At 40.0% G+C, this 12,354-nt stretch overlaps 1 protein-coding gene and 1 long non-coding RNA gene across 7 annotated transcripts in view; one reads left to right on the top strand and one right to left on the bottom strand.

Annotated features, from left to right (window-relative positions):
- LOC130858935 (uncharacterized) overlaps positions 1–9,958 on the bottom strand; it is a 115,115-nt gene extending 105,157 nt beyond the window's left edge. Inside the window, exons 1-2 of the long non-coding RNA XR_009055143.1 lie at positions 9,697–9,958; positions 6,343–6,448 (exon numbers count right to left, since the gene is read on the bottom strand). This is a non-coding gene — a long non-coding RNA (uncharacterized LOC130858935). The remainder of the gene's footprint in view (positions 1–6,342; positions 6,449–9,696) is intronic.
- A 244-nt stretch (positions 9,959–10,202) lies between these two features.
- Positions 10,203–12,354, top strand: part of GLS (glutaminase) — an 80,499-nt gene continuing 78,347 nt past the window's right edge. For all 6 annotated transcript variants that reach the window (XR_009055193.1, XM_057746713.1, XM_057746712.1 and 3 more), the window contains exon 1: positions 10,203–10,801. Coding sequence is in view for 5 of the 6 variants with exons in the window: in XM_057746713.1 (XP_057602696.1) it covers positions 10,419–10,801 (383 nt within the window). In the remaining variant the exon portion in view is untranslated. The remainder of the gene's footprint in view (positions 10,802–12,354) is intronic.

Raw genomic sequence — 12,354 nt, 5'->3', positions numbered from 1 at the left:
ACATATATACACTAATATGTATAAAATAGATAACTAATAAAAAATAAATACGGGGGGAAAAAAGGTCACAACTGCTTGTAACCAGAGCTCAGAATCACAGTTCAGATCTAGGCGGCACATTTGAGGTCACTTAGGCTGTTTCCCATGAAGGAACTGAATCACTGACACATCAAGGGACTTCCTAGGTCAACCAGTGAAGCAATGGTCAGGCTGGAGCTAAATTCCACTTGCCTGACTCTCAGTTCAGAAAATCTTTAGAGAACCATGCATGTTATTACACCTTTTAATAAAGAACCACAAATTTAGTCTTCAAAATTGGACTTAAAATTTATTTATTAGATTTCTTACTGTACAAGGACTTGATTTTCCTCTCAATATTTGGGCAGATCCCTAATGTAAACACTTGAGGCATTTCCTTTGGCCTACATCACAAATTATTTAGGAAAAACAACATTATTAAGGAGACTAAGTTTACCTCCAGAGTCATCTTTGTTCCCCATCCACTCCCTTTGGTTTTCCTCTTAGTGTTTCTGGTGTCTTAAAATGTGTATCCCAACCTATTCACAGGCCCTTGGCCTTACATACATACAATTTAGGATACCCCTTCACATCTAAACCTTTTCCAACTTCATCTTCTCCTCTGCCTACATAAACTTACCTAAACAGTATATACGATCTCTTAGCTCCTCCTTTCAGGTAGTATGCTAGCAAAGCTCACATGCTAATTAACACAAACGTCCTCCTGTTTTTGCCTATCACGAGATATCAGGTTCTCACTATTTCAGTCACTCTCTTGGATTAAGACATTATTTCTACAAACCCCTGTTAAAATGAATCAGTTTTAGCTGGGAGGTAAAATCCATGAAGACAGTACTGTGTGAAGGCACTACACTGTGCTGGAATTAATACATAAGCCCGTCCCTCTTCAAAATTGTAAGCATTTTCCTTTGTACCATGCCTCTTGCAATAGAAATGTAATAGCATCTAATCACCATCACCAAGTGTAGCTAATATATGCCAAGGCTGCAGATGCCTCTGGATACTTTTTTCTCCATCTGGAACACTGATGGGAATAGGTCAGTTATTATGTAACTGTGAGATTAAGTAAAGATGGATTATGAAGACATATTTTTCTTGATTCAAATTACATTTGCCAACTTCAGAGTTAGTTGTGGAAATAAGAACAGCTAGTCAGGAGTGGCATTTAATTGAAAAAGCATAAAATATGTTTCCGTGAATTCACTGATTCAAATATTTTGTGCACACACTTTTAGCTAAATGATCATTTTATAGGCTGACCTTTATATATGCTGCCAGTAGGACTGACTTCTCTATGATCCAAAGCTCTTTCTCCTACCTTCCTCTCATATTAGATAGATCAATCAGGATAAGGCAGCCCCCAAAGCACAAAAGCTTAAAATGACAGTTTCCTTCTCTGAACTCAGAGACCTGGGTAGACAGTAGCCACCAGCTTTAAGCACTAATAGTTAGAATGGCTTAGGGAAAGAAAAACTAAAAGATTATGCATTGGCTTTTTAAGCTTATAATCACATTTCCCTGGCCAAAGCAAGCTGCATGGATACATCCAACTTCTCTGGAGCAGAGACATGCAATCCTACACATGAGGAGACTGGAAATATTTAGTGGAGAGTGTGAATAATACCACACCAGATTGCTCTGGTAATTCCCTGAACCTACCATTTAACTTCACTCTTTTTTTGTCCGTGACAAAATGCCCTTGTTAACCTCATACACCTGGGTTTCTATCTGGCAAATATCACCTACTTTCTAGAATATTCTGTAATCTCCCTGAAAGAATTTATCTTATATCATCTTTATCCATTGAATATACATATATACATAATATTGACAGCATCCAGAATACTGTATTTTAATTAGGAGTTTATGTATCTGTGTTTCATCTACCTCCTTAAACCAAAAGACTGTGTCTTATTCCTCTTTGTAATCTTAGCTCCCATCATGGTGGTAGGCACAGGTCGATAGTCACTAAAAAACAGGGTGCTTATAAAGTCCTTTTGCAGTCTGAATTTTTAATAAATGTCCTCCTCTTTGTGAAATATAATAGAGACAGAATTTACTCAAGATTCAAATAAAATTGTGAAAGTTTTATTTGTTCTAATATATTTCTTTTACTTTCCAGTTAAACTCCTATGTTACATTAAACAGCCTCAGTTACGTTACTGAAAATGATATTATTCAAAATGATAGCGGATATGTTGAATGATAAAAAGTGTAAATCATCTTATCCAGTTGGGAGAGGAGTGCCCATGAATAATTAGAGTAATAGAATAAATAAATATATTTCCAAATAAGCTCTAATATAGCATGAAAGAACCCTTTAACTTTTCCCAGAAACGTCAGTGAAGGCCTTGCAGAGGAGACAATACTCGATCTGAGTTCCTAGGAAACAGAAGGTATATCTAGATGGGAATAGTAAGGGGCAACAGTAGGGGTAAAAGCCACAGGTCAAGAAATACGTGGTACTTTTAAGGCAAGTCACTAAAATGTTGAACAGATTATTTAATGTTTCTGTGCCAATTTTCTCACCTGCAAAATGCCACTGTTTGTCCCTGCCCATCTCAAATGGCTGTTATGAGGTAAAAGGCTATGATGTAAGAACTTGGAGAGCACCATGAAGATGTAAGATGGGGACATTGAAGGGTCAGTGGAATTTTGATGGATAGAGAAAGGGGCTTAGGACATATAAGGTGATAAAAATGGTGTAAGGAAAGACTCCAAGGAGGAAAGCTGGTTAAGCCAAGGAAAACTGATCATTTTGGCAAGAATAAGTAACAGCAATTTAAGGTTCAAACACTAACCAATCAGAAAAAGGCAGAGAAGTCTAGTTTAGCAAAAAGGTAAAGTTGGTTGTCTTAATATGTCTCAATATTTTTTGTTGGGATAGAAGGGAAGCAAACCTAGAGTTATAGAAGTGACTCAGGATCCAAACTGAAGGTTGGGGCAGGCTCCTTAATGCTTACTGTATCTCTAACTCCACCCTTTTATTTTAAATCATGCAAGGACATGAAGCATCAGCTACTACGCTGAATTCCAGCAAAGAGTATCTGCCCCTTCCCTGCACTTGCCTGTTCCTGCACCCCTGGTTCCACCCTACAAATCCAGGGAACTAGAATTGGACATTACTTTGGTCTGCAAACAAATTATCCACTGTTTCTCTAGATACACTAATAATAGATAGCAGCTGAAGAGTCATGTAATTTTCTTTGTATCTCTAATAAATTTTCAAATATCAAGGCACTAATAACACATTCCTATCAAAGATATTATAAACACATATCAATGCTAGGACATGCCAGTTAAGTTTTTTTAAACTTTTTAAAAGGCAGTGTGAGTGCATGGGCAGACATGTTACTTTTCAAAATTTTAAAGGATCTCAAGCGCCCAGACTTGGATTGGTCATAACGCAACTTGTCCATTTGTGACCTTCCATTATGTATGTATATATTTACTAAGTTTACGTGATTAGATTGTTTGTTTGCTTATTTTAATATAACAAATATTTGTAAACATGTTTACTTTAATATAACAAATATTTGAAGGTGAGATTCTTTTTCTCAGTTTTATTGGGGTACAACTTATAGAAAAGAAAATGTACTCTTTGTAAGTAGACAGTTCAATGAATTTTGACAAATATGTATACTTGGGTGACCATTATCACAATCTAGACATAGAAGACCATCATCCCAAAGAGCCCCCTGATCCTCTTTTGCAAGGCAATACGCCTTCCTCAGCTCCAGGACCTGGCAACCACTTAGCTGTTCTCTCTCACTGTAGTTTAGATGCTCGTCCCCATTTTTGCTGTTCTGTTGCCTTCTTATTGATTTGTAGGAATTCTTTATATATGGAGATTCCAGAATCTTTCTATCTATCCACTCTGTTGGCCTTGGCATGTTGGGTTTGCTGGAAGGCTGGCTCTCTCTTGGTGGTAAGACAGCTGCAGCAGTTTCAAGGGAAATGGGATTTCCATGGCTGCCTAGGACCAATGGTCTGGAGTAGAATCTGCACCAGAAATAAACCTCAAAGAATATTATATTGCTATCATCATCTGATTGTTCTGGACAGTGTTGGAAACATGATGGCCCATGGGCCAAATTATTCTTGTAGATGTTCTGGCTAGCACAGTGTTAAAAAAAAAAAAAGAATGAGCTGCATTTAAAAGTCGGATAATTTTATTTATTATTAAAAGTCATATTTCTGTATTATCTTAAAGAATCCAAAGGTTTATCTAAATGTGCCTGTATTCCACTTAGCTAAAATTGGTTGGAGTGGATTAGCTACTGCCCCTTTAGTCAGAGCATTCCAATTCCAACTTACTGGACTGCATCATTCCCTAACACATTTACTCAAGTTACTTACCAAGCCTCTCATTGGGGAAATTACTCCTAAAGATTTTTAAGAGCCATGCGGTGTTTCTGTACCAATGAGCATGCCTCTTGCAGGCATTTGTTCAATGGTTTAAACGAAATGAGGGCAAGGGCCACATCTTGCTGGAGAGCATGACTTTGCCAACTCTATTATTAATTAGCTGCATCTTATTAACTTATAATTTCTGTAGCCATAAAATTTAACAATTAACACCTGTCCCTAACAGGAATGTTACAAAGATAACTTCTTTAACTTCAAAGGAAAAAAGGATGTATTTTTGTTCATATTGTGTTAAAGAACTGCTTTCATATTTATGTTTGATATAGTCAAAACCAAATAATTTTTTCTACAAGGTTTTCAGTTAAATATTAGTCATTTATACCTTTTGTAACACCTTTAGTTCAAGGATATTTTTTGTTGGCTGCACACCTGAAATATATTTACAAGGTAGCTATGTTGCTTACTAGTTGTATCACGCAGCATTGGTTAGGCAAAATTAAAAAAGGTTTAAAAGGAAACATAAAAAGAGGATTTGTAATATTTTCTACACATAATTTTTAGAGAAAAGTAATGGCTTTCAACATTATAACAAAGCTTCATTTCTTTAATTATGAAACATTTCAACCACAGAGAAAAAGAAAAAGAATGTAACACAACAAACACCTGTGTATCAATTATCAAGGTAGCATATTCACTTCAGATTTTAAAAATTATTTTTTAAAAATTCAGCCATTACAGATACAGTTGAAGTTCTTTGTACATTTCTTCAATCCCATTCCCTACTACATATACCCAGAGATAATAACCACTGCACTGAAATTGATGTTTATCATTCCTATGCACACTTGAAACTTTTAAAACCACATATGTATACATCTATAAATAATATATTGTTTTGAATGTTTTACAAGTTTATAATCATGGTATCATAATATACACACCCATCTGTAATTTGTTTTTGAAATTTATCCACTTTAATACATGATACTGGGGATCATTAATTTTAAATAATAATTTTACCTCATTATGTAGAAATAACACATTATTTTAATCCATTCTGCTACTGATATATGTTTAGACTGTTTCTACAGAGATTTTTGTGTACTGCTTGTTGTACTCTCTGGGGCTCATATGAATAAAGCCCTGCCTCAGAACATACCACGCAGTGTTGTCACTATGAGAAGCCACGCTATCACAAGTCAACCTTTCTTTTGTAGAGTTGCCTCTTGTGACTTATAATTAGACAGAGGGACTCACATGCTAACTGTAAATGTCAGATGCTTGAAAAGTAAAGATAGTTTGAAGGAACCTGCTCTATACAGAGGGTGAATACTGATTTCTCTTTACCCTGGAACATCAAAATACATTGCTGTGGCCTCTGATGCTTTTTCCTCAAATGTCTGAATTTTGGATTTAGCTCCATAAAAAATGATTTAAGCAGAGTTCAGTAATTGTTTTCCAAATTGGTAATATGATCTTATCATTTGATGAGCATAAAGAGACAAAAGTCCAGGTTCATGTTTGTTTTTTTTTCGGGTCTTAGAAAATGTGACAAATTTCAGATGTGGAACCCACATTAGGTTTCAGAGCATAAAACCCACATAGCATAACTGATATGGAGCTCACACTTCAAACCACTGCTAATTTTCCCCAAAGTATCCAAATATATATATATGTCAAACATCTCCTACCTGAACTTTGGTTTTAATCGTCCCTGAAAGAGAATGCCTATTCTGAATATCCTATTCTGACTGTCCTCTCAGTGGTACTCAGTTTCAGCTGCTCTAGAGGCTGACTGCCTATCTTTCAGAGTTCTCAAATATTCTTTGTAATTAACATTAGTCTCATGGCTGCCAAATTTTCATTCAAGTTGGATGATATATCAGCCAACCTAAGTCATTCTATGGCAATAATGCCCAAGTTGAAGTTACTTACAGTAAGGTTTATTTCTCTTCATGTTGTTTGTCAATCACAGTCATCTTCAGTTTTGTTCCATCAATCTGGGATCCAGGTGAAGGAATCATCCCCTCTTTGGAACATACTGTTCATGTACCAAAAGGAAAAGAGAGATGATAGAACCAAGTGATGACTCAGCAGTGGCCTACATCACTTCCTTTCACATTTCGTTGAACAAATCAAGGCATAAGGCCAAGCCTGCCATTCAAGGTGAGGAAATAAAGACCTCCCATTGGAAGAGACAAAAATATTTGGGAACAGTAATACAATCTACCACAGAAGTTGTTTTCATACTCAAATAGGTATCCTTTTGACTGACTTTCAGGCTATTTATAAAACCAAACTTTTCTAGCTTTTGCTAATATACAAGTAAGACTTTCTGATATGTAGAATGGGATTTAGTCCAATTTAATATTTTCTATGAATCTATGAAAATATAAGAAATTAAAATCACTTTGAAAAATCAATAAATATCTGGAGGCCCCATGCATACAATTGTGATCTAAGTCTAAACAATATGAATTTATAAACCAAACTAACTGAAATCTTTACCATAGCACTCTGAATGAAAAAAAAAAACCTGATTACCACCCTACTCCCATCCCAGGATCAGGGGACCCTCAAAAAGAATTTCATATAGTTAGTATTTTAAATGAGACCATTCAAACAGTCTCTTCAAAAATGATTAAAATATTAAAATCTCTCTTGCCATTTTTGTGTGATGTTGCAAGGAACAGAAATTCATTTTAATTTACATAGATGGCAAAGGTAGATTTTTAGCTTTAATTGTATGCGATGTGTATACAGGCCAACTTTTTTTTTTTTTTTTTTTTGGTTTAGCAATTCTTTGTTTAGTTCTCTTTTTTTTAGTTATTTGTAAATAGCTGGTACCTTAGGCACTGAGCCCAGCTTTGCTTAATCTGTCTTTGCAGCAGTCTCTTTCTATTTTAAGATACCTTGGAAATTATGGGTTTGTTTTCTAAAAATGAAGAAAATGATCTCATTTTAGGGAGCTAGCTTATTCTTAAATGATATCTTATGATTAGATGGTTTAAAACAATTCCCAGTTTGCCTTTTCAATAACAGATGTGGCAACTAATCACACTGTACAACAAAATTTATTCACTCATGGAAAAATAATAATAATTATAGCTAGCACGTATGGAGTGCAACTAGCATTGTTCCAAGTACTTTACATGCATTCATTCATTTAATACAACAATCCTATGAGATAAGACACCAATATTATCCCAATTTTATAGGTGAGGGATTTATAATATTTTAATAAAGATCTAAATTCAGCTTTGGAAAAATAAGTTATGTTTGGCAGGGTTTATCAGTGAGGCTAGGAAGTTGGCCAGTTAAAGCAGGAAACCAAGAAAAGAAAGGGAAGTAGTAGCAGAAGCTTGTTTAGAGGTTTCCTGAGTCTTACTCTATTCTCTAAATAGAAGAATTTCAAACAAACTAACAAACCTAAAAACTTTAGGCAACTCTTTTAAGCTGTTAGTCAAAGGAGAATTATTTTCCATTTAGCTCCAGGTCAATAAATAATATCCTTTTAGTTTCTGTGAAGGGCCATACCTGGAACTTATATATACATAGGTTCTACTACAATCTTAAAACATTAGCCTTTTCTAATCTTCAAAAGAACACAGAAGCTCAGGAGCTGTTCTTCTAGTTATAATAAAAACAAAGTGCAAAAATTCCAATTTTTCCTATGATTGACTTACCTTATCAATGGCTATGAGACTACAACCCATTGTAGGAAAGCTGCATGTATCCAGTAGCAAAGAGGAAGTCTAAGAGTAGCTCTAACTCAGCCACATGGTAATCTGAAGAGCCATTTTCTATCTGTAGATGTTTTGGTAGACAATTGTATGTGTATAAAATGCTTGTACAGGGATAGACTTGACTTTATATGATTATATGACTTAATAGGTGAATAATTAACCTAATGGAAATAGTAATTAACTCCAACTCATAGTTCCAAAGTTGTATTTGATTTAAAAAAATCACAAAAGATTTAAAAAAATTATATAAGGTGAAGATATCAAAGTATTGAGTCACATTTTAATTCAATTTATAGTAGTTTCAATTTGGTAACTTTTTATTGGTCTTCTCAAACAAGGGGTTAAATTTTAGCAGACTTCAAGTTCTAAATGTCAGAAGTAACATCTGTCCATTCGCACCAGCTCGTCCTTGAAAGTAGAAGCTCTAGAAAATAATCTATTACTAGGTTTATTTTCTACATTTGTTAAGTATGCTATAAAGTATTTAGACCTTTAAACACTGGAAAGAATTTTCATAGGAAAATTAGAGAAACTAAGAGAAACAGCAGGAGGAAAATAATAACTGGATTAGTAAATAGTTTGGACTGATTGAGAGAAAGGAGGCAGTCCTTTAACAAGTTTTATCTAAGAGATGGGACAATATTCAGGTTTATGTCTTTGGTAAGTCAGACTGGAAATGTTAGGCAGATGTAGTATTTGTTACCTTTCCTCCAAAACTTAATGTTCCTTTTCCTGAATATACTGTTGGATAGAAAATACTTAAACATGGCAAGACTGTGACATGTCAAAGTTCCCATAATCTGTCGGTACAGCCAGATTTCCTAATTACTAATCTAGGGCAATATTTCAACACGATGATTACTAAATCTGATTATCAGTTAATGATGCACCTGACATACACCCTTCCGGTTTCATAAAAATATCTCTAACTTTTGTGAGTCTACGCACTTAAACCTAATTGCTTCAGGATATCATCTATAGACTTATTTTTTCTTTTTTTCTTTTTTCTTTTTGGTGAGGAGTGGACTGTACATGTAGGCTCAAATTAAAATTCAGAGTTTATCAGCTCCTTGGCTCTTTTCCTACAGGTCCGAAAGGATAAATGGATACAGTGATACTAGGCTGAAAACGATTTAGAGAACCAGTATCTGGATGCTTCTATTTTACAGCGATAAAGCAGCTTTAAAATAGAAAAATGTCTACAATTTTGCTTTCAAGCAAACTAGTGTTAAGGGAATGACTGCGGTTCAAAAATATTTTTGAGATACCGGTGTACATTTTAAAAAGCAATTTTTAAAAAGGAAAGCTGTTATGTTCTGGAATTTCCTCCTCTCTCTTTGCCCTCCCCCGTGCTCCAATCCTCCAAATGGCTAAGTCGCATAGCTGAAAGGATTGTGCTCATTTTTTCCAAAACACTTCACATCTGGGCAGTCGCCAACCTTGGAAAGTTTCAAGTAAATGTAACATTTGGGAGAGGGACAAGCTCGTCTGGGGCTGCCTTCGCGGGTCCGCGGCCCTCAGAGGCGTCGCCACGCGCCCTTACCGGATAGCCGGGGGCAGAGGCAAGCTTGGACCAGCCGAGCTCCGACAACCGGGTCAGACTCCGGCCCCGGCCAAGCCACTGACAGCCTGCCCCTAGGCTGCAGGGCCTCTTGCCCATCAGTCTCCGAAACAGTTCGAGGCCCCAGAGTCCAGGAGCCCATCCGCTTCGTAAATGACTATACCGCTGAGCTCTCACTTCCCAACTAGGGCAGCCCCGGTGCTGAAGAAGCGAGACAGAAGGGGCTACTCTGGAGCCCGGCCTGGCTCCCCCACCTCGCACGTCAGTTTGACTCCTCTCCCCGCCCCCCGCCAGTCCTCCGCCCGACTTTCCGCGCACAAGCCGCGGAGAGAAATTTGACTGCTCCAGTCACCAATCAGAAGCGAGGTCGAGGATCTAAGCCAATCGGAGCAGGCGAAGGGGGCTGGCCGGTGGCGTCCTCCCGCCCCCGGAGGGTGAGCGCGGAATGTCTCGGGCCCGCCCCTGCGCCTCAGCCTCAGTGCGGAGCCCTCCGCGGTGTGAGAAGAAGCAGCCACGAGCAGCCTCAGGAGCAGCAGCGGCGGCGGCAGCTGCGGCAGCCGGAGCCGGAACCACACCCACGTCACTGCTTCTGTCCTCCTTTGCCCTCTGGCCGTCCAGCCGGAGACCGGGTTCCCGGAGGAGAGCGGCCTCCCACGTCCGGAGCATCCTTCCCTGTTGAGCCGGCGCTGACGGACCCAGCGGCAATGATGCGCCTGCGAGGCTCGGCGATGCTGCGGGACCTGCTCCTGCGTCCGCCCGCCGCCGCCTGCGCGGTTCTGAGGCGGGCGCAGCCCCTCGCCACCATGTGCCGGCGCCCCCGGGGCGGGGGACGAACGGGCCCGGCGGCCGCCGCGCGCCTCTACCCGTGGTGGGGCGGGGGCGGCCGGCCGGCGGGGCCCCTCGCGAGGGGGCTGTCCAGCTCCCCCTCGGAGATCCTGCAGGAGCTGGGCAAGGGAGGCACGCAGCAGCCGCAGCCCGGGGCGTCGCCGCCCGCAGCCCCGCCGGCGCCCGGCCCCAAGGACGGCCCGGGGGAGACAGACGCTTTTGGCAACAGCGAGGGCAAGGAGCTGGTGGCTTCAGGCGAAAAGTGAGTGTCTCCGCGAGGCCCAGGAGGCCTTGTCCCGCGTGGGGCCCGGGCCCAGGAGGGACCTGCGGTGGGGCGGGATGGGAGCGGAGGTTCGAGAAAGAAAGAAAGAGATGCCGGGCGGCCTGCGCCGTCTGCGCCATGTGATTAGGCCCGGCCCCGCCCGCGCCTCCCCCGCCTGCGCCCCTCACTCGGCCCTCACTTCCCTTCCCCGCCGCCGGGTGGAGCAGCCGAGGGGCCGGAGGGGCCCTTCTGGTCCACCCCCCGCGCTGGAGCTGTGGCTGCCTGGCCCACGCAGCGTGCTCCGCGCTCCGACTCCGGGCTGCAGCGCCTGGCCGCACGCCCAGCCCTTGGTGGGTGATGCCACACGAACATCACCGAGTGACATTTAGGAGTCGGGCGATGGGCAGAGCCTGTGCCTTCCCGACCTTTTGCTTTCCTAGGCTCGAGTTTCCTCTCTGCCTGCCCTCCTTCCATCTCTGCCACCTTCTCTTTGGAAGCCTAATGTAGCAGAGTATTCTTAATATTTCTCGAATGGCTTCTTCAGGGTATGTAGAGCCATCTGGGGCACCGGAAATAGCGTTTCCGAAACCAGATTAGGAGGAAAAGGGGCACGCAGTACAGACCACCTGTTTGCACGCACTGGGGACCAGCTTTGGCTTTCCTGACATCTTTCTTACATGATATGGGCGAATTTTTGAAAATACAAGTTAAAATAGCCAAGACACAATGTGACGGGTAAAACACGAACTGAAAAAACCCGAGTTAAGTAGCTTTTGTGACTTAATTCGTCTATTCCGCACAGCAGTTTAGTCTTAAAACAAAATTGGTTTTTCCTACGCAGTATGTGAGGCAATTTCCTGGATATTTTGTCTTGAGTTAATATAAATGGACACAAGCTTTGTTTTCTTACTGTAGGTAAAAATTTACCTGCCTGCTTTCTTTATATCCTGCTATTTTTCTGACTTTGCATTGACGTTATGTGACCTGTTTTGCTTCTTTTCTACTTATATTGCTATTTCCAGCCCCAGGGTATCTTAAGTCAAACTGAAAGTGTGATTCTTATACTCTAAGTCTCAAACCTGGCTTAATGTTTCCTGTAACTGAACTTGGCCCCTTCCTGAAACATTCCAAGCTAAAGCTGTTTTCCCAGGCTGAAAAATGTTATTTAAAAAAATCATGTGGTGATGGGCAAAATTTGTGATTTTCTGTGATAATGGTTTTGTGCCACAAAGTAGCCTTATGAGTATGGGCAGGTCATTTACCATCTTCAGTTGTGTTCACGTTCTGAAAAAGCTAGCCTTTTGTCAAATTTTTACCTCTTTAATGTTTTTTAGAGACTGCAATATGTATGCTTAATTTCATTTAGTACTCATTTAACATCATCTGAATTACCAGGCATGTAACTAGTTTAAGTAAGTACAGGTGTCCAGAATTGAAAAATGTGGTTACTAGCATTTGAAAGTTGTCATTAAAGGTTAAATGATGGGAATGGATTTCTATTGAAAATATGTCTTCCATTCTGTCTCATCAGTGGCTCTAGTCTCCCTCTTTTT

This window comes from Hippopotamus amphibius, chromosome 8 (assembly GCF_030028045.1).
Source record: "Hippopotamus amphibius kiboko isolate mHipAmp2 chromosome 8, mHipAmp2.hap2, whole genome shotgun sequence".
NCBI classification, from domain to species: Eukaryota; Metazoa; Chordata; class Mammalia; order Artiodactyla; family Hippopotamidae; genus Hippopotamus; species Hippopotamus amphibius.
Note: the sequence above shows the minus strand (reverse complement) of the source record. Positions and strands in the feature narration are given on the sequence as shown.